Below are 21,025 nucleotides of genomic sequence, written 5' to 3'. Positions count from 1 at the left end.
CATGAATACAATTTTCGATGCTGAGCCCTGAACGTGAACACAGGGCAGGGGCCTGGTGATAAGAGCATACTGACCTCACCACAGGCTTTGCAATTATTCTTGGAACAAGCCTAGGTGTGGCTTGTAGAGTCAGGCAAGCAGTGAAAGGTGTGCCCCGGTGGCTCAAGCCCACATGACTTCCTGGTCAATGACTGCATGCTGTCCTCCCTTGGCCTTTCAGAGACTGGTCTAGACCTATGGGCAGCACCTGGGTATCTTCATGCCCCGTAGGACACCTGGAAGGGTGCCAGTGCATCTCCAAATGATTTTCTCAACGCTTTCCGTTGGTTAAAGCTCCGTTTCGTGGAAGAAGTCCCATTTTATGGAAAGGCAGATTGGGAATGGATTTTGTTTATATTTTTAATGTCATTTGCAATGCAAGTGGGCTATCCATGGAATATTTTAAATCAATGCTGCAAAACATTCTTCAGGGCCTCCAACATTACTTCATAAAATATGTGTATAGAAGCTAAGACCTAAACATAGTACTAGTCTAAATAAAGCAACCAAGACAGAAATATGCAGGGGCAATTACACAATGCCTTTCAAATCCAAAGAAAGTTTATTAGTCATGCTAATGTTCTTCTCTTTTTAAAATAGGTATTTACTGCCAATTTATTACATGCTAAGTTACATTTTTAAAATGAAATCTTTACTAGGAAATTTTCCTTAGTATTAAAATTCCATGCAAGCATTTGATATTCTATATTGTGGATTAGCAAAAAATTAAAATCATAGGATAGAAAATGCTAGCTTGATTTCAAGATTTCAGATAACTTGGGGGCTGTCCTGTGCTCTGCATATGTTTGACAGCCTCTCTGGCCTCTACCCACTAGATGCCAGTAGCACTCTCCTACCAGTCATGAGATCCAAAAGTATCCCCAGTCATTGCCAAATGTCCCGGTGGGGGGGGGGGGGGGGGGGGGGGGGGGGGGGGGGTGTTGGTGAGAGGCACATTCATCCCAGACACATTGTATTAATCAGACAATAACATTTCTACGTTATTTAAAGTAAATGATAAACAAATGAATATTTGCCAGTTGAAAGTTCCTTGAAGTTGAGAATCGACCCCTACTTTTCCACTCGTCCCCACCTTCCTACCCCACGTCACACGCTGTCTCACACACCTAGCCTAATAGCTTGCATTCAATAAACATGGGCTGCTTGACTCTTCGCTATGATTCCTCTTATGGTTCAAAGAGTTCCACTGGAGTTCCATCCGAGTGAAACCAACAACAGAAATATACAGACACCAGAGCACTAGACAGAGTATATATTATTAAATATTATTAGACACATATTAAAACCAAACTTGAAAAGAAAGGCAAAGTTAAGAAAAGGACAAGAAAAAGGAAGTGGAATGGCCCATAGCTTATACAGTTTGTTGGTGATGTTCTAGGTCTTAGTGTTACTGGTGGGGCTATGCAGTGTGTATGGGGGATCGCTGACAAGCCTAAATATAGGCAGCAGATAAGGGGGGCAGTGCACTGACGGGGGAGCGGCAGTACGCCCGTGTGCACAGCAGCATCGCCCACAGCAGCCAAAAGGCGGAAGCAACACAAGTGTCCACGGACCAATGAATGGGTACACAAAATGTGGAATATGCGTACAATGGAGTATCATTCAGCCTTCAATGGGAAGGAAATCCGGACCATGCTACAACACGCACATTATGCTCAGTGAAATAAAGCACTCACACAAGAACAAATATGGTGTGAGTCCACTTACAGGCGGTACCTAGAGCAAATTCACAAAGATGGTAAGAACGATGGGGGCGGGGGTTGTTCAGTGTGTTCAGTTTCACAAGATGAGGGGTCCTGTGGACGGACGGATGTTGGCGATGGCAGCACAGTACGAACGTACACAGCGCCACTGAACTGTGTGGATATTTAGAAACGGGATGGTAAATTTTATGTTATGTGTTTCACCACTGTTAGAAAAGGAAAAAAAAAAAAGGTGGGGGGAAGGGAAAGGGGAGCATGCGGTAGAAGAGAAAGAGGGAGAGAGACGGCACGGCACAATGGGCAGGTTACAGCCCTGAGTGGAAGCAGATTTAAAACCAACTGGCCATTTACTACTGTGTGACCTGGGGGGTCACTCAGCATACAGGAGCCTTTGTGTCTTTATCTGATGAAGGGTAGAGAATATAAAAGAGGAGGAAGGAAAATACAGAAAAAAAATAGGGAAAAGATAAGAGATGATAACATATGTAAGTGGTATAATGTTACCAAAAATAACCTTGGCTTCACGCCCTATGAATTGGCCTTCATTGAGAAGACAAAAATCTTCCAAGGGGGTGAGATACCAAAAATTTCAGAGATCTGCGAAATAACACTTTGTGCTATCATGGCAAGGGGTTCTCAAAGTTTTTTTTTGAGTGGCAGAGGATCTGGAATCTACTTAAAATACTGGAAGTAATTCGAAGAATGGAACAGAAAATTCTAGGTTGCACAAGATGGTATTTTTCACTCGATTCTGATGGGTGTAAGAAAGTCAAAGACTTAGGGATGCTTTACGGGAGAAAATTATTGAACATCTCATTCATTAACTTACATTCCCCATGAATTGGGAAAAGCTTTTAGTGTTGAAACACACTGGTTTATTCGAGGAACACCAGTGCCTTTAAGGGTGGAATTTGAGTGACCACTGTCTGTGGCTTTTCAGATATCTTAAGTCAAGTAGGGACCAGTGTAAACCATTGATGAAATAATTTATTTTTTAACAAAAATCTGGGAGGTATTCTAAAGAGTTGGATTCCTTTAGGGCCCTAAAACTCACGGGGAAGTGTGTCCCGTTATCGTCTCTTTGCCCTTCCATTTTCTTTTTTTTATTTTCTTCTTTTTTTTTTTTTAATTTTTTTTTTAACGTTTATTCATTTTTGGGACAGAGAGAGACAGAGCATGAACAGGGGAGGGGCAGAGAGAGAGAGAGAGACACAGAATCTGAAAGAGGCTCCAGGCTCTGAGCTGTCAGCACAGAGCCCGACGCGGGGCTCGAACTCACGGACCGCGAGATCGTGACCTGAGCTGAAGTCGGACGCTTAACCGACTGAGCCACCCAGGCGCCCCAGCCCTTCCATTTTCTTTCAGATAATTTTCCAGAAAAACTGCCAAGATACCCAATTATTTAATGTAGATTCCTTGTGAATACTTCAAAACTGGCATCTTTCAATCCCTCATGAGAGCTAAAATGACAAAAAGTGCAGCCCTCATTAACCTGAAAGGGAAGAACAAAAAAATCCCATCCAAGCCACGTGCAGGCTGAGGGACTGAGGTTAACTTGAGATAAATGCCTTGCTTGGGAAAGGATGAGGTTTTCCAGAAAAAGCGACAGCTCTAAATCGGTCAAAGGTCTTCAGATCTCTTCTGAATAACAAAGACTCTCACTGCAAGGTGAAGAAAACAGTTTTCAGGCCGCTTGCTTTGTGAGCAAAGCTTCGCCAAATATGATTAAGTTATACTCCAAGTATGACCTGAAAGGTGCCCTCTGGAGAAAAGATTTTCAGGGTTGCCCTTGAGTTTCCTGAGGGCGCACCCTGCCTTTCTCTCAGGGCTCAGGAGAGCAGGGCCAGAGTGGGGGGCTGCACCCTCTCCCCAGATGGCTACCTCATCTGGCTTTGAGAATGCCTTAGCATCGAGAGAAGCACGCCTCTCCCTGGTTTGCAAAAGATACAAGAATACCTGGTCAAAGACAAAGTAATGTCACATAATTCTTCAGTTTCTCAAATTATTGTAATTATAATTAACGATCCTGGTATAATGGTGGCAGTATTGTACCTAACAACCACACTGTGTCACAGAATTGTCGTCAACACCAATCATGCTAAACAATGATACTAGGTGCTTATAGAGTCTGTCACCTAAAAACTTTATTGATCGCATCTCAGTGATCCTTGCTAAAATGTTGAGGTAGGCAAGAGACAGGGTTCTAATTTTCCAGCAGAGGAATCCTATGGAAGCAAGTTCAGATGTCTGCAGTGATACTGCGGGTCTGTGGAAAAAGGGCAAAGTCACCCGCCTTGCTTCAGTAGAGCCCAAACCTTCAGCTAGGGATCACGGCACTACTAGGGGACGTGCTCAGTGCCTGCGCTGCTGTGGGAGGTGGCCTGGAAGGCATTTAACGGGCTGAGCGGAATACAGAAAAAGGGTCAAAGAGCTCAGCAATAAGGCTACATAACACAGTACTTATTAATCCTGACCTACTGAAGTCCCTCAATTCTGACTGCATTAGAAATCCTGGCACATACTAGAATTGTAATGTAAAACTCTTCTCTCTCTCTCTACCTAATACACGAAGACAGAAATACACACGTGCACAAACGCACATTCTTTTTCTATGTATTATATAGTTTCTATCTATCTATCTATCTATCTATCTATCTATCTATCGGGACAAAGCATTTTTCTGGAGGCTAGGACACCTGTGTTCTTGTTCTGACTGCTGCTAACTAGCCACGTGATAAAGCACTTCACCAAGGGGCCTCCATTTCCCCATCGGTACAACGACAGAGATGGAAAGATGGCCTCTAAGGCTCCTTTCCACAGGAAAATTCCCTTAATTCTCTGAGCCGAGTTGCTGGTTAGGACTTCGGTCTTCACACTACATTTCACAGGGCACGCGTAAGCTTCCATCTGAGAAACGGAGAAATAGTATTTGCTGCTTTGTTTCAGGTCAAAATATCAATTCCAATGAAAGACGGCTGACTTCACAAAGAAGCTCTCTTCCCGACAGATCGTGTGCATATGCACCCCTAGCACATCTCCCGGCCCCTCACAGGAGAGCCCGGCCCGGCTGCCACAGGGCCGCCCTCCCCTCCACACAGGCCCGGGGACTTCCCGTCTCTGTGGAAGCTCTGGACCTCCTCCTCTTGGTCCTAGGTCAACCAGCAGCCGCGAAAGCCAAAAGGGGGCCAAGAAAGAGAAAAGGCAGAGGAAGGCAGACTCATAAGACCCCAGATGGGATGCCGCTGCCCTGTCCCCACAGACCTCCAGTTCCAGGGTGGGGGCTCGGGGAGGAAAAGGGAAAATGTGGGAGCGGGGTGTGGAGCTCTCAGCTGTGCTCCTGCCGGTCCTCCTTTCTCCGGGATCGCTCCTGGCCCCACGCCTCTCAGATCACAGTCCCCATCTGTATCTGTTCCATCCCTCCACACCCTTGGCCTCCTGTCGTGCTCCCCTTTCCTAACTCCTTAAAGCCCCGCCTCCTCCAGGTCACAAGAACCATCTCCAATGGTGGAGGGGTGCTTGGTCTCACTCCCTGGAAGGTAAGAGACAAAGGTCCCCATTTCTACAGCGATCCCACAAGAGGACAGTAAAAGATCAAATACACGGAGTGCTTTTACCACACAGCACTCTGTAAATACAGTCCGGACTGTATCTAGGTGGACGGCTTTCACACTCAAAACCACAGAAAGATACACTTTTATTCTTCTCCCATCTCACAGGTGAGGAAATCAAGGCTTAGAGAGATTATGCAAGTTGTCTAAAGATGGAGTGAAAAGCCTTGGAGGACTGGCCCAGGAACCTCCACATCATTTAATATTGCCATAGCAAAATGGATGCCAACTTTCCCATTTCTCGACCATCACTTCAACAAACGAAATGTTTGCGCACGATTCGTACTGCATGTGGGAATCGCCATTCCCCGTGCAGGGATCGCTGCGTATCTGTGTGTACGAATGCTAACCAGAACAGGGGCTAAGAGACTTCACTGGACGTCTTTAATTCACCAAGTTGCTCAAGGAAAGGAAGAAAGGGGACAAAATGTTACTATTTAGTAACAAATACTCAGGGAACACATCCAGGTAAAATGCCATGTTCGACCTGCACTCCCAGGTGCGCAGGCTCGGGTGGTGACTTATGGACGGGTAAGGTCACGTTACAGTTGGGCTGGAAGACGGTTATGTTCTGTGAAAGAGAAGAGCTATGATGTCCAAAGGAAAATCCTCAGACTTTAGCTTCCTGGACTCTTTGTGAAAAAAGAAATGCTGTCTATGAACAATTCATGGTGACTTTAAAAAATTAAGTCTTTCTCTCACTGTTAACATGTTAGCAGGCTTTCCACATAATCTTCCTAATTAAAAACTTGAGAGATTAATGGAAAGAGTATGCTACAAAAACACTTGAGGTATGCTGTGGTAGAGGGCCATTATTTCCACAGCAGCAGAAAGAGGCATCACAGGACTTTTTGCCAACTCATGTCTTCAGCGTGCTGCTGACGTGACACCCATGCACATTTTCCTGACGATCTGGTGGTCCTGTCCAATATTTTTGGCTGGTAAGTTGCAGGCAACAAGCCTGAGTCTCCAGGAGAGCCACACAGTCACTCTTCTTTCCCGCAGCCTCGTTCCAGCACGTCCTGGAGACTCAGCGGAAAGAATTCCCGTGTGCGATTGTCCAGAGCTCAAACAACTTGGCCGCTCCATGGGAGTAACGATGAGTCCTGCTTGCCAGTGGCACATTCATTCGCCGACTCAAGTTCATGCAGCTTTGGGTGGTGATCCTAAACGAGCTCACTTGACAGACCACAAAGCAGGGCTTGTCAGGGGTGACACAAATGGCCCGGAAATGGAGATTCTCCAGCTCGCTGCTTGGCCGTGAAGACCAGCCTTCACACTGATTGCCTTTCAAGTCCAAGATGATCTTAATTTTGTAGCCACCACCAACAAAACCCCCAAAGCCCAGAAATGTGTAGTTAGATGCCGTGGGGTTGAGGCTACACAGACTTTCAAACCAGCCTGCTTGAGACCAAACCTTCGTTCTGATATTGTAGCGGGTTGAATGGTGGCCTCCCCAAAAAAGTATGTCCACCTGGAACCTGTGAATGTAAGCTTATTTGGAAAAAGAGTCTTTACGGTTGTAATAAAGATCTTGAGATAAGACCCTCCTGGATTAGGCTGGGCCCTAAATCCAATAGTAAGTGTGTTTATAAAGAGAAGGGGAGAAGATATAGGGGGAAGGTGTGTCGTGTTGGCAGAGGGAGAGATTGGAGCCATGTGTCTACAAGCCGAGAGACACCAAGGAATGCCAGCAGCTACCACAAGCCGGGAGAAAGGCAGGGCACGGACCCTCCCTCAGAGCCTTTAGAAGAAGCCAACCCTCCTGACACCTGACTTTGGACTTCTGGACTCCAGAGCTACGAGACAATGAATTTTCTGTTGTTTAAAGTCATCCGGTTTGTGGTAATTTGTCATGGCAGCCTCAGGAAGCTGAGACAAACATCAGCGTTTCTTGAGCTGAGTGACCTTGTGGAAGTTACTTGGCATCTTCACACCTCAGTCTCCCCAGTTACAAAAGAGATTTCAATAATCCCTTAGGATTGTTGTGAGGATTAATTAATAATGTAGCGCCTGTGGCATGCGAAGAACTACTTCGTACAGCAAGCACGCTCTCGATCACTACTGTGTTCCTCCTCCTCCTCCTCACGGACACACACATGCGGTATGGAGAAGCATCTGGACAGTATCTTGGGGTATCAAGATCAAACATAATATTGACTTTTTTCTATTGTGCTTCTCTGTGTTTTACAAATTACGTACAAGGAATGTGCATCACGTATCAGTTTTATAGTCAGAGGGCACTTATTAATGTTAAGTGATCATTTTTATTTGTAACGATAAAAGGCCACGTAGCTGCGAGCTCGTCGTCTGATAAAAAGAGCGCGGCTGTTCGTCTCCGGCGACGGAATATTTAAACAAGACGCGTGCCAGCAGGACTCACACGGCACTGGAGGAACAGCAGTGTGATTATTCACACCTGAGAACTACGATGCACGAATTGCTACGAGTAACCTCCTCTTTTGGGAGTCGAGAGCCTCTGAAAATTGCTTCCTGTTGCCTAGCGCAAGGGAGCCCGATTTCTTGGTCTATGTGTTTCTCTTTCCACACTAATAGTATTTCTACGCTAACAGCATGACACTTCCAGGTTTCATATTTCAGTATTTCTGTCTTCAGAGTCTAGAAACTGCCTGTCTCCTATCCAGATACCCAGCTGTTTTCCCCATAGGCATCACACAGTACTTAAATGGAGCCATTTCCCTTATGAAAAACATGAGTTTTGTAACGAAGTCCTTGGCCTGACCCAACTGCTCTTGAGTGAAGGCTTACTGAGGATGAGAATGTAACACAACATAAAACTCAAGAGAAGGGGCGCAGACAAGGCTGTTGACCAGCCATCATGAGGAGGTGGAAAGGCATCGATGCTGTAGGCTCTTCAGGGAGGAGAGAACAGGAAGCACTTCATCCTCTGCAAAATCGCATCCCTGACCCAACAACAGCAGGTAGGTGGGTGGGGAGCACTCTTAAATTTTTTTTTTAAGTTTATTTATTATTTTGAGAGCGAGAGAGCGAGATTCCCAAGCAGGTTCCATGCTGACGGCGCAGATCCCGATGTGCAGCTTGAAGTCACAAACCGTGAGATCATGACCTGAGCTGAAATCAAGAGTCGGACGCGAAACTGACTGAACCACCCAGGCGCCCCAAGGAAAGCACTTTTTACTAATCACTGCAAAATACACCATCTGCAAATTACTGTTTTCAACAGGTACTTACAGCCCGTGGAAATTGAGGGGCGGCCAAGTGAACGTTGTTTCTCGAGCTTACCGAGGCCGGTGCAGGACGGACGCTACTTCCTGTCGGTCAAGACCGTTAACCTAATCATGCTTTCAGCTTGAGGGGAGGGCCTGGCAGTCCCTTTCTTTGTCAAGCATGGTCACCAGGCGTCTGCTGGGAGCCTGGTGTGGGGAATGCACTGTGGATGTGCCGCTGGGGCGGGTCTCCCAGTGCCGCTCCTGCAGTTTGAGCCCTGCTGGGCTTCTTGTTCAAGCTTCCGGCACTCTCTACCTGCTCCCCTTCCTCGCTGCCTCACTCTTTCCAGCTGGGCTTCTTGCTGCCTCAGGCCTCGGATGACAAGGATCAGTTCATACGTGTCTTTCTCCCTACCTGTTCGTAAGTGGACTTTTGTTCAGTGATGTTTTCCCCCAGAGTATCTATAAGCAGGACAGACAAGAAAATTTAAAAAATAAACAGAAGGCAGGATGGAGGGAGGGAAGTAGATCCAGAGACAGGAATAACAAATGACAAACTTCTAACCACAGGCAGTACTCAGGAAACAGGCCTGGTGCTCTTCCCCGTCTTCACTGCCCACGGTTATTTGGTCTCGTTCCCCGGCATTCTCTCCATTTCCCTGGGTCCCCCATCACGTCCTCACCCTGTTTCCCTTTGGTGGAGAGCTTGTGTACACAGAGTCCCCAAAGGCTTGACAAGGTCCATTTCATCTTGGGAGAAACTTCTTCCTGTCCAGCTGTCTCTGATTCTCGTCCTGGTTCTTCCCACCTCTGCCCTTGGCCGCCCCACCTCCCTGGTGGTTCTCTTTCCTCCTTCGGTCTTCTAAATGTGGATGGGTTCATGGAGTCTCAAGTTTCCTCCAGAACCTGCTAAGTCTGCCTCTCCAACCTTTATGTCCAGACATGGCTTCTCTCCCGAGCTCCAGGCATCTCTATCCAGCTGACTCCTGGATGTTTCCATTACTGTCTTCCAGTAGCAACTTAAATAAAATATATATAAACACTGAACTCATTACCCATTTCCCTGAACTTGCCTCACACCTCCCAAGTTCTCAGTATTCGCTAAAGCATCAACCGTCTCCTACTGACCCAAATAGACACACGCCGAGGCATCTTGGACTCTCCCTCCCTTACACCACACGCTTGAGTCAAGGCGCATAAGATCTCCTGTACCTGCCCATTACTCTCCCTTTGCTTCCAGCATCCCGAGTCCAGCTCTTCTTGGGTGGGCCACCATGACAGGGTGCTAACTGTTCTTCCTGCCTTCCCGCATCCTCCCCGCCATGGCTTCCAGAGTAACTTCCTGACAAGAGTCTGATCCCACTATCAAATACTGATCAAAGCTTTCTTTAATTGGGCTTCTATTCTGTTTTCATTTTCCAACCGTATTCTATGTGAGCTGTTAAAATTTTTAGCCAAGAAGGCCGTTAGACGAGGGTGGCTTCCACGCCTTGGCAGCCTAAGTAAGCAAACTAAAGTCTAAGCCAGAGTCAATGCACCTGAATCTGAGAAAGTGAAGCAGAAGAGCAACTGATCACAAACAGCCAACCGAGTTTTCCGAAGCAGGGCCAACTGCTTACACGGTATCTAGTGAAATACTTCCTTTGCTTGGCTTCAGCATCTTCTCTCTGGAAACCCTGCCCTCCAGCTCCTGCCCTGGGGCACTCCTACCCACCTTTGCTTTGACACTATGCAATGTGAATCGATGCATGCCCAAATGAACTCTCAAAAATTTTAATGTGCATCAGTTTACTGAGGTATACTGTTGTACACACTTGTGGTTGCTGGCATCACTCCATATTCTCCCTATGTGCCCTCTCTCATTTTTGGCTTCTGTGCCTTCGCAGATCCTATTCTTTCAGCCTGAAATGCCTCCCCCCTGCCCCAGCTTTCAATGTCCAAACCCTTCCTGTCTTTAAGAGTCACCACTGTCAAGATTCTCAAAACCCCAGCAGCAAATGAGCTAGCTGCCCATTGTCCCATCTGTAGCATTTTTATCTGTACTGCTCTTATGACTCCGACATTTGAGCCTGTGGTATGTCCCTGACGAAGCACGTCTGGCAGAGGAAAGCCCTATCTGAACCTCCCACAGCACTCCGTGTCGCCACGCCACGTGCAGGACAGGCAGGTCTCTGCCAACAACCAAACGAACAACTCAAACTACCTACCGAATAGGAGGTACCTCCCCGCCCCATCGGACCTCTACTGAGGACCCTGAGAAATGACTAAGAAGATAGCAACCTGGTTTCTGCCCTCCAGGAGCTTCTAGCTCACAGAGATTAGGCGAGCATACGCCAACTGATAAAAAGCAATGGGAGATACAGAATAGGATTACTGAGAATCTATACTATATACGCACTCAGAAGTCAGAAGAGAGGCTCCTTTGTATGAAACGACATTGGATCTTAGCAATAGGCTTATTTTGGATGAGTGTAAAGAAGGGCATTCTCGGTGGCCGGAGTAATAGGATTAGGACAGCAAAAGGCACGGGCAGAAGGGCCTAACATTCACCACATCCCATGCATGTTAGGACGTGGGCTCGGTGCCTTGTATGTATTATTTCATTTGATCCCACAATAATCCTGCAGAGCAGACAGCATCATTGCCAATTTCATAAGTGAGGAGGCTGAGGTTCGAAGGGATTAAGGAATGGGCCCAGGTTGTGCAGGATTAGGTGGCAGAGCTGGGGTTTGAAAACGGCAGCCTGGGATTTGAAACACACAGCCTGTTTCTGTTGCCCCATGCTGCCTCCCCTAGAGCAACACACGTAAGTATCACTGGGCATTTTCTTCAGGAAGGGGGACCCTCGGCATTGATGAATAATTCAAGTTGTAGAGCAATAAACACAATGTGTAATATGTATAGGGCTCAGCACAAGATGGTTGGTCCTGAGTGCAAGTCTGTCCATCCAGAAAGAGAAGCGAGAAGGCTCTTCACTGAGATGACAGTGGTGTGGGGAGAAATGATTAGGGAGGGCGGCCCTAGACCTGAGGAGTCCCTCCAGACTCATGGAAAGCACAAGGAAGGGACACAGACTAGAGTGTGGATTAGTATCACCCGCTCCAGCCTACTTCAGTTACAAAGGGAGAGAAATAACCCAACTGAACACAGACTGGTTGTAAGGAACACCCCTCTTCAGAGGTGATACGAGAGGAAACGATGGCAGGAAACATACTTGCTCTCGTTGGCACATCGGATCTTGCAGCCTTCCTTGGGAATCACCAAGCCCAGGTGCATCCGGAGCCGGCAGTTGGTGGGGCCCGTGTGCGGCCACACGTGGGTTCCCGGGTGCATGACGGAATACTTGATCTGCACAGGAAAAGTAACACACCGGTCATCCACGCATCGACGGGTGGAGGAAATGCTACATTAAAGTGACCGCAGAAAATCACTTGGGAAAGTAATTACTTCTTCCAAGAAGGAATTACTTGGGAAGACTGAGAATGTATATTCTCGTCTAGTTTCTTTGTGAAGGAACTGAAGATAAGGACTCTCATTTTCCACGAAGCGATAAACACTGAACATCTTCCACCCTCAGCTCTGCCATCGACCACACGGAATGGCGTTTCGTTAAAGAGAGAAGAAAAAAAGAGGCCTTTGTTTGGCCCAAAGAAATAACTGTCGCTTTATAAACATTAGCATTCCTTTATTCCTAATAACTGTGTTCTTCGGGTCACCAAAGACACGCTAGGTACTACCTGTCCTCTTCGGCATCCTGTTGTCTCGGGGAATTTATCGAGTAGAGAACAGGTTTTAGGAGCTCCTTTACAGGCATTTTCATTTTTTCTTCCTAGAAGAAGAAATGGTAAAACCATCGTTAGAAATAAATCACAGTAAAATTTTAGCTCATCCTGTTTTGCCCATGGGCAATCTGTATCGTCACCCTCACTGGGAATGAGGAGGCTGAGCAAACACAAGAAGACAAAGCATAAAGTGTCTTCCACCAGCAGACGAGCAGGGCAATGACCAGAAATCTCCACTCAGCGTTGGGCGACTTGACTAAGGATGTCTAATGGACAAGGTGAGTGCCGAATCCTATTTTTCTCCCGGTGACAGGCAGAATAATGCCCCCCTCCCAAGGGTGTCCATGTTGCAAGCAGGAACCTATGAATATGTTATGTTACATGGCAAGGGGAATAAAAGTTGCAGAAGACATTGAGATTTCTAATCAGCCGACCTGAAAATAAAGAGATTGTCTTGGATAAAGTGGATGGGTGTCATGTCATCAAAGAGTCCTTCAGTGTGGAAGAGGGAGGCAGAATAGTGTCTGAGTGATACAGAAGGAGAAAGACTTGACCGGCCACTGCTGGCTTTGAGGATGGACAGCAAGCTCAAGTCAAGGACTGTGGGTAGACTCCAGGAGCTGGAGCCTCCAGAGGGAATATGGCCCTGAGGACACTCTGATTTTAGCCCGGGGAGACCACTGTAGACCTCCAGACCTGTGAAGGTAATACATTTGTGTCATTTGAAAGCCACTAAATTTGTGGTCATTTGTTACAGCAGTCACAGGAGACTCCCTAAGGAAAAAACCAGCTTCTGTTTCTAACCTAAAAATGCATTCCTAGGACTATAGCAAAGAGTTACCTGAACATTTTTCATGGGAGTTCAATGTCATTCTCATTGTACAGATCATTCTTCATACGTTGATAAAGAAGAGGATGTAAATGAAGAGGGGAAGGCGTCTCTGAGAGACGATGTTTTTCTATAAGTGACAGTGTCAGGAGCACAGATTTTTGGGACATGGTCTTAAGCACCCTGAACTATATAAATTTCTTCACCACTGACAAAATAACTGTGTTTTAGAAAAGACGTGCTCAGAAATGTACACGGCATTATTTGCTCTCATGGAGAAAAATGATGGATTTTTTTTTTTTTTTACAGATAGAAAAACTGTAATTCCCTATTCAAGAGTCCTACAAGGGACTGCTACGTCTAAAGCTGAGTTTAACTTTACTTAATTTTTAGTTGTGTCCCAGGATAATCATATACCAAGAATAAAATGAGTTACAAGGAATGCAACTTAAAGGTATTCTCCTTGGGGTGCCTGGGTGGCTCAGTTGGTTAAACATCTGACTCTTGATTTTCAGGTCATGATCTTACAGTTCTGTGAGTTCGAGCCCCACATTGTGCTCTGTGCTGACAGTGTGGAGCCTGACCGGGATTCTATCTCCCTCTCTCTGCCCCACCCCCGCTCTCTCTCTCTCAAAAATACATAAATAAACTTAAGAAAAAAGTGTTTTCTTCAAATGGACCCCAATGTTCTAGAAAACAATGTCTATATGTACAGTAGCTTTTCCTAAGTAATCTTTTTGCCCCTTGAGTAAAGTATTAGTTGTTATTTTTAGTGATTAATGGAGTTGAATGATAAATGGCAGTTTGGCCAAACAGATTCCTGTATCATGTCATCATAAAGCATTTTTAAGCCTAGCTTCCCATGACTTCCCATATGCAGGATCTGGGGATGGCCTGGTAGAAAGCCCCGATTCTGGGTTCTGTGCTGTGCAGGCAGCAGTTAAGTGAAGTCTGGAGGCTTCAGGAACAGCCAGAAGTGGCTGGACTTTCCGTGGGCGCGGTAGTGAGGACTGAGCAGGTGCCCCGTAGAGAAAAGGTGTGTTGTACCTTAATGAAGGGTAACCTAATGGATTGGGTTTCACTAGGACTGCCACTTGGTCAGGGCTAAATTTGAACATCTTTAGCCTTGGAAGACACGGTGAACACATATGTAAACACATATTCTCCATGTAGTAGATGCTTGGCATTCGTGGATTTCCATCGGCAGCTTTAAGTATTCGCATGTGATGGTGAGCATTTAGGAAGGCAACCACAGTTCCGTGGTGCTCACGGTGGGCCAGGGACCACCTGACATACTCAAAAGGACTCATCTGATGCCTACAACTCCTGGCGAGGGAGGTGCCGTCAGAGCTGTGTTTTAGAGAAGAGGAACTGAGGCACAGAGAGGTGACACAGCAGGAATTCAGCCAAACTGGACCCAGAGTCCATGTTCTTAACCATGACCCAAGTAATCATGACCTAAGACCGCCCCTCCCTTACTGTTATTATTATATAACATACGGTTATTAGGTAGTAAAAAAGTAGTACCACTCTCACTTAGTGGATAATTGTGTACCAGATCTTTCGAGAGCATTCACTGATTCTGATAACAACCCCATACTTGAGGCACGGTTCTCATTGTCCTTTTTCGGATGAGGATCTGAGGCTCAGAGATTCAGGAACATGTTTGCATCACACAACTAACGAATGGTGCGGCCAGGCCTCCAGTTTGGGGTTGCTGGTCTCCAAAACCTCTGCTTTCAGCATAATTTACAACTCGGTCACATCACGGGTTAGAAAGCAGCTGTGAAAAGCAGCTCCCTCAGCTGAGGAGAAGACTGTCCAGCGGCGGGATTCAGTGTGGCCTTACTGCTGTCTGATTATTTCTCACCGAGTTTAAACTAACTCTGAAGAAGCGATAGACTTGGGAGAAGATGGCCCTAGAAGGAGTTTTATCAATGCAGATTTGGAAGAATCAGTTGGATATTTCATTTACATGTGAAAATACTTCATAAGAAATATTCACGGAGGCGGGATGTTTAAAGGTCTTGGGTTTTGTCTTTCTTAAGTTTCAAGGCTCTGCTGGGATAACAACAGGTTCGTCTTGCACGACGAATCTGACCGACTGTCAGCGGCTCCCTAGAACACCGTGTTGAGAAGGACTCAGAGGTTCAGCTCGAGCTTATCCAGAAAGGCTACTGAGACTGGTTAGCACTGTCTCCTATGGGCTCGGGAAGAAAAAGTGCACACATATGGTGCATTTGCCAACTACATATTTTACTGTTCACTGCTGGTGATGATTGATAAGTACGAGCAAAAGAAACACTCCATGACATTCACTTAGCAATTTGAAAACACATTTTTAGGGAAAAAAATAACCCATTATTTACATTTGTTGATTCTTTTCCTCCAAGTCCAAACAGTTGTCCCTTTAAAAATTTTTTTTTAATGTTTATTATATTTGAGAGAGAGAGACAGAGAGCAAGCAAGGGAGGCGCAGAGAGGGAGGGAGACACAGAATCCGAAGCAGGCTCCAGGTTCCGAACTGTCAGCATAGAGCCCGATGTGGGGCTTGAACCCACGGACCGCGAGATCATGACCTGAGCCAAAGTCAGTCGTTCAACCGACTGAGCTGCCCGGGCGCCCCAACAGTTGTCTCTTTAAAAAGGAATAAATATTCTTCAGCCTTGATGATGTTACCTGGAGACCCACCACAAGACCCAGTACCATTGGGAGAAAAATGGAATTTCCAGCCATAGCTTTATGGCCTTCAACCATCTAGCAGCATCCTCTCTTGACTAGACTAGAGGACCACTAAGTCAACTAATTCAGATACTCAGCAGCCTCTGTGTGTGGACCTGAGCTCTCAGTGTGGCTGAGACCGCCCTGCTGCCTCTCTTCCTCATATCTCCCTCCACCGCACCCCCGCCCCCCACCACAGGATTCTCTCTCCAGTTTCTGCGCCACAGGGCCTGAGAGGGCACCTGGCTTCAAGGATTCCACCCTGCGTCCGTGCAAACTATGGTACTAGTTGTCTTTGAAATTCTTTAAACTGTGAATGTGTTCGCAGAAACTGGCTCCTGGATTCCTCCCAGAAGCCTGGAACCACAAACGAAAGGCCACAAAAAACCTTAACAAAACTTCCTAAAAGAGGAACCACGTGACTTCTATTGTCTTAGGACGCACACACAAAAAAATACAATTAGAAATTAATTTCTGTGTAATTAACTGCAACTAATTGGAAAACACATACTTATGATATCCACTGCCCCCCCCCCCCCAAATACACACACAGGTCAACTATTTTGAGTCAAAATGGAAATCAAGCTAGAAATGCAGTCACTCTCTGGAAATAATACAAGTGAAAAATATCACATATTACAGCTTAAGGAATACATTTTGTCACAATTAAATTATTGTTAAATGCGGAAATTTAAGTCAAAATATTGCCTTCAACCAAATCTTGTCACCATCATTTTTTTCTTGCTTGCCTAAAACATTTATTTATTTATTTATTTATTTATTTACTTATTTATTTATTATTTTTTAAGTAGGCTCCACACCCAACGTGGGGCTTGAACTCACAATCCTGAGACCAAGAGTTGCATGCTCCAGTGACTGAACGAGCCTGGCACCCCGCTTGATAACTTCTATCTGCCTATAATGCCCTGCCGATTTCAACTTTATCAGAGCACCTGTTTATAGCAGGGACTGTGGTTCTGGAAATTACTGCCAGGAGGCCTGCTGTACTGAAGCACTGTTCTAGGAGGGCGTAAGGACGCTGGTGCAGAAGCGTATTAATGCCACCGAGGCATCAGATGAACTGGTGAATGCTTCAGGCCAACACAATTCATGCATTCTAGTGAGTTGCCAGCAGACAGATTTAGCATGTTGTTCACATAGTGACCCTGTCACTCCCTTAAAAAAAAACCTTGCTGGCAAGAAAGCTGACAGTCTCTAACAATCATGCGATCTCTCTTCTGAGAGACTGTCTTTGAAAATGTTACTGAAGTAGCTCTTCTTCTCTTCTGTGCAAACCATTCTGAGAGCACAAGAGAGGAAAATGTGCTTACTTGTCCTTCAATGTAAGCCCCACCGCCTGTCCTCTCGATTTATTTGGTGCCGCGGACTCTTCACCATGGATCTGTTTCTGGATGGCTGTTAACCCAGGTTGACTTGATTTCTCAAGAAGAGAACTGGAAAGAGCCTTACACATAAAATCCAATGCTCCTCATTTACAGGACAGATTGATATATTCACTCATTAAACACACACATATTGGAGTCCCGTGTATGTGCCTGAGCCCGGGTTCAGCCCAAGGAATGTTCGGTGGAATGTGAACCACTTCCTATTCTTGAGGAGCACAGACACTAGTCATTATCTCCTGTCACTCTGTCACACCTGTCACTCTGGACTGTTATCATCTCCGACCCATGGTGACTCCATCTTGGCACGCGACATCATCTCCGTGCTACAGAGCAAATGAGGCTCAGGGTAGGTCCTTTCTAAGATAGTAATTAGCACATGGTAGACTTTCAGTTAAGCCTACACAACAGGGTTAGTCTTTGTAACATATCATTTTTTAAAAATGTTTATTGATGTTGGAGAGAGAGAGAGAGATAGTGAGCAGCAGAGGGGCAGAGAGAGAAGGTCTGGGACAGGGGATCCGAAGCAGCCTCTGTGCTGACAGCAGACAGCCTGATGTGGGGGCTCGAACTCATGAACCATGAGATCATGAGCTGAACCGAAGTCAGAGGCTTAACATATGAAACCACCCAGGGGCCCCTGTAACATGTCATTTAATGGGAAAGACCAGATGAATCAAAATACTATTTATATATTTATCCAAATACACATGTGAACACACACACACACACACACACACACACACACACACACCAGTAAATGTTCACATGTAGTTTAAAGAAACAATGATGGGTTTATTTTTGAGACAGAGAGAGACAGAGCATGAACGGGGGAGGGGCAGACAGAGAGGGAGACACAGAATCGGAAGCAGGCTCCAGGCTCTGAGCCATCAGCCCAGAGCCCGATGCGGGGCTCGAACTCACGGTCTGTGAGATCATGACCTGAGCTGAGGTCGGATGCTTAACCGACCGAGCCACCCAGGCGCCCCAACAATGATGGGTTTAGATAACGTATTTTTTCATCTAGAAGTCAGGAGCTCACCTTGCTGCCACAGCGTAAACTGACTCCAGTCACCTTTCTCCCTCAGGTTTTCATCTTCAGGCAGGAAGAGGCCTTTGGCTTTGTCCATCACTGCAAGGCCTTCATCGCGGATTAACTTCCAGTTTCTTTCTAAGGACTAGAAGGAAGATTCTGGTGTTACTGGACTGAAAACATCCCTGGGAGTCATTATAATGACTCTCAGCTTTTTGTTTGTTTATCTGATTCATACAGTAACGAAATTTGTGCTCTCAACTACTTGCTTATTTCAATTTCCTCTGGGACTTCTTGTCGAGGGTTTAAAAGAAGCCCTATCATTTTTGAGAACTGAATGCCTTTGCAGCATAAAAATTTCAATAACCCCTCAGACAACAGTCCCCTCCAAAACGTAAGTGTCTTGTTTTGTTTTTTTAAGATCGTAAGCGAACAAGACCATTGCTCTTGCTGATCCTGGCACATGTGACCCTACATGTCACACCCCGGTGTCCAAAGTGGGTTGCAAATCACAGAGTTCATCTTCCAACAGAGGTCCTCGGGAAGATGCCATTCAACATGGTGAACGTTAATCACATTTTAAAGACATTGGAAACGTGTCCATTGGGACTTTTGATGAATTACAGAGTGAACAGCAAAACAAAGCAAATAAATGCCCTCGTGTTTAGAACTCAGGCAAACAAACCTATTTCTTTGACTTCTTATTTATAAGGGTGGTTAGCCCTCATCAGAAAGTGGGCTTAGGACCAGCACAGCCTGGAGTGGCCAGGCAGATGCTGGCAGACCGGCGGAAGGAGCATTCTGGAGCTCTCGCCTCCTGGTAATCCTCACTACCACGCTGCGATGTTGACGAGGGCAGGACAGAGAGCAAAGTAGGCTGGAGTGAGCAGGTGGAGTGGCAAATGAGAACTACCCTCAGAAGAAAGAACAAAACCTGCTTTCTTACTGTACAATGAGACTAATCGTACAGCTAAACCAGGATTTTGAAATGTTAACAATGTCCAACATTTCTAGGTTAAAAGGAGGTAGATGGAATAGTTGAATATATGGGTACATGGATAGAGAGGAACACAGTACCTGATTTCAACAAGGATCAGGGCTCAAGAGCATGGAACCAGAACTAGTAAGTTACAAACAAAGAGAAAAATTTTGACACACAAAAAATGGAAACAACAATTAGCGCTCCCCGAAAAGGGATTAAGGTACCTTGTAAAACATGGTTCTCTATCTTTTGAATCAATCAAGCGAAACTGGTTGACCGATTATTGGACAGAGCAAGGCATGAGATAATGTGTGAAGTGTTTTTTACCAACCCGTGCTTTATGAATTCATGATTCAATGTAGGAAGAAAGATAAGGAGTCAGGAAGGCTGCATAGGCAGAGGGCCCTGAGAGACGGGTGCCCTCAGAGATTTGTATGAAAACATGGCGTGAACTTCGGCCAAACACTTGTTATATCACGTGACATTAAGATATTCCAGGGCAAGACCCAGATTTTAAGATTACTGATTTTCTACCTTTCCCCCCCCCCTCCGTTTCTTTGAGTCTACTGGCTTATTTCTTTTTTAAATGTCAGCTTTGTTGAGGTATGACTGACACGTAAAATTGTAGGATACTTAAAAGCGTACATTGTGGTGATCTGATGTAAAAATACATTGTGAAAGGATTTCTTCCACCTGGTTAATCAACACATTCATCACCTCACAAATTTATCTTTCATTTTTTAACTTTTAAATGTTTTGCTGAGAACATTTAAGTTCTACTCTCTTAACACATTTTAATTAGACAATACAGTGTAATCAACTACAGTCACCATGTTAATTAGATCCTCAGACCTTATTCATCTTGTGGATGAAAGTTGATACCCTTTACCAACGTCTCCCTATTTCCTTCACGCCCCCCCACCCCCCGCCCCACGCCACCCTAGCCCCTGGCAACCACTTTTCTACTCTCCATGTCTAGGAGTTTGACTTTTTCTTTTTTAAAATTTAGGTCCCACATGTAAGTGATACCCTACATTATTTGTCTTTCTCTGTCTGGCTTATCTCACTTAGCATAATGCCCTCAAGTTTCATCCATGTTGTTGCAAATGGCAGAATTTCCTTCCTTCTTATGCTGAATAATATTCCAGTGTGTGTGTGTGTACATGTGTGTTTATGTGTACGTATATCACATCTTCTTTATCCATCCGTTGATGGACACTGTGGTTGTTTCTCTGTTTTGGTTATTGTGGATAATGGTGCAACGAACGTGAGAATGCAAAAATCTCTTCCATATCTCACTTTGGATATATGCCCAGAAGGAGGATTGGCAGGTCATATGGTGGTTCTATTTTTAATTTTTTGAGGAACCTCCATATTGTTTTCACGGTGGCTACACCAATTTACCCATTTTACGCTGCTATTTCTGTGAGACCCACCTATTGATTTGTGTCAAAATCCAAAGCTGTAGCTACCATCACACTGATTCACGCTGGTGCTGTTCATCAGTAATTCCAATGCTACTTCATCCCAAGTAGGTGATTCATAAATACCAAGTCAAAGACAGAATTCCAATAAAAAGATACTCAAAAGCCCCCACTTTGGCATGATGGTCGTTTTCAAGAATCCCAAGATTATGGAAAAGAAAAGAAAATGCTCCCCGTATATTCACATCTTCTTAAATGGACCAATCTCCAACACTCCTTGTGGCTATTGGAA

At 45.4% G+C, this 21,025-nt stretch overlaps 1 protein-coding gene across 7 annotated transcripts in view; it reads right to left on the bottom strand.

The window, feature by feature from the left end:
* Positions 1-21,025, bottom strand: part of ASPH (aspartate beta-hydroxylase) — a 221,978-nt gene that overhangs the window by 2,383 nt on the left and 198,570 nt on the right. For all 7 annotated transcript variants that reach the window (XM_049633353.1, XM_049633359.1, XM_049633356.1 and 4 more), the window contains 3 exons: positions 18,337-18,472; positions 12,297-12,388; positions 11,774-11,907 (listed from right to left, as the gene is read on the bottom strand). In XM_049633353.1, coding sequence (XP_049489310.1) covers positions 11,774-11,907; positions 12,297-12,388; positions 18,337-18,472 — 362 coding nt within the window. The remainder of the gene's footprint in view (positions 1-11,773; positions 11,908-12,296; positions 12,389-18,336; positions 18,473-21,025) is intronic.

This window comes from Panthera uncia, chromosome F2 (assembly GCF_023721935.1).
Source record: "Panthera uncia isolate 11264 chromosome F2, Puncia_PCG_1.0, whole genome shotgun sequence".
NCBI classification, from domain to species: domain Eukaryota; kingdom Metazoa; phylum Chordata; class Mammalia; order Carnivora; family Felidae; genus Panthera; species Panthera uncia.
The sequence above is the reverse complement of the archived record's forward strand: the minus strand, read 5'-3'. Positions and strand labels throughout refer to the sequence as shown.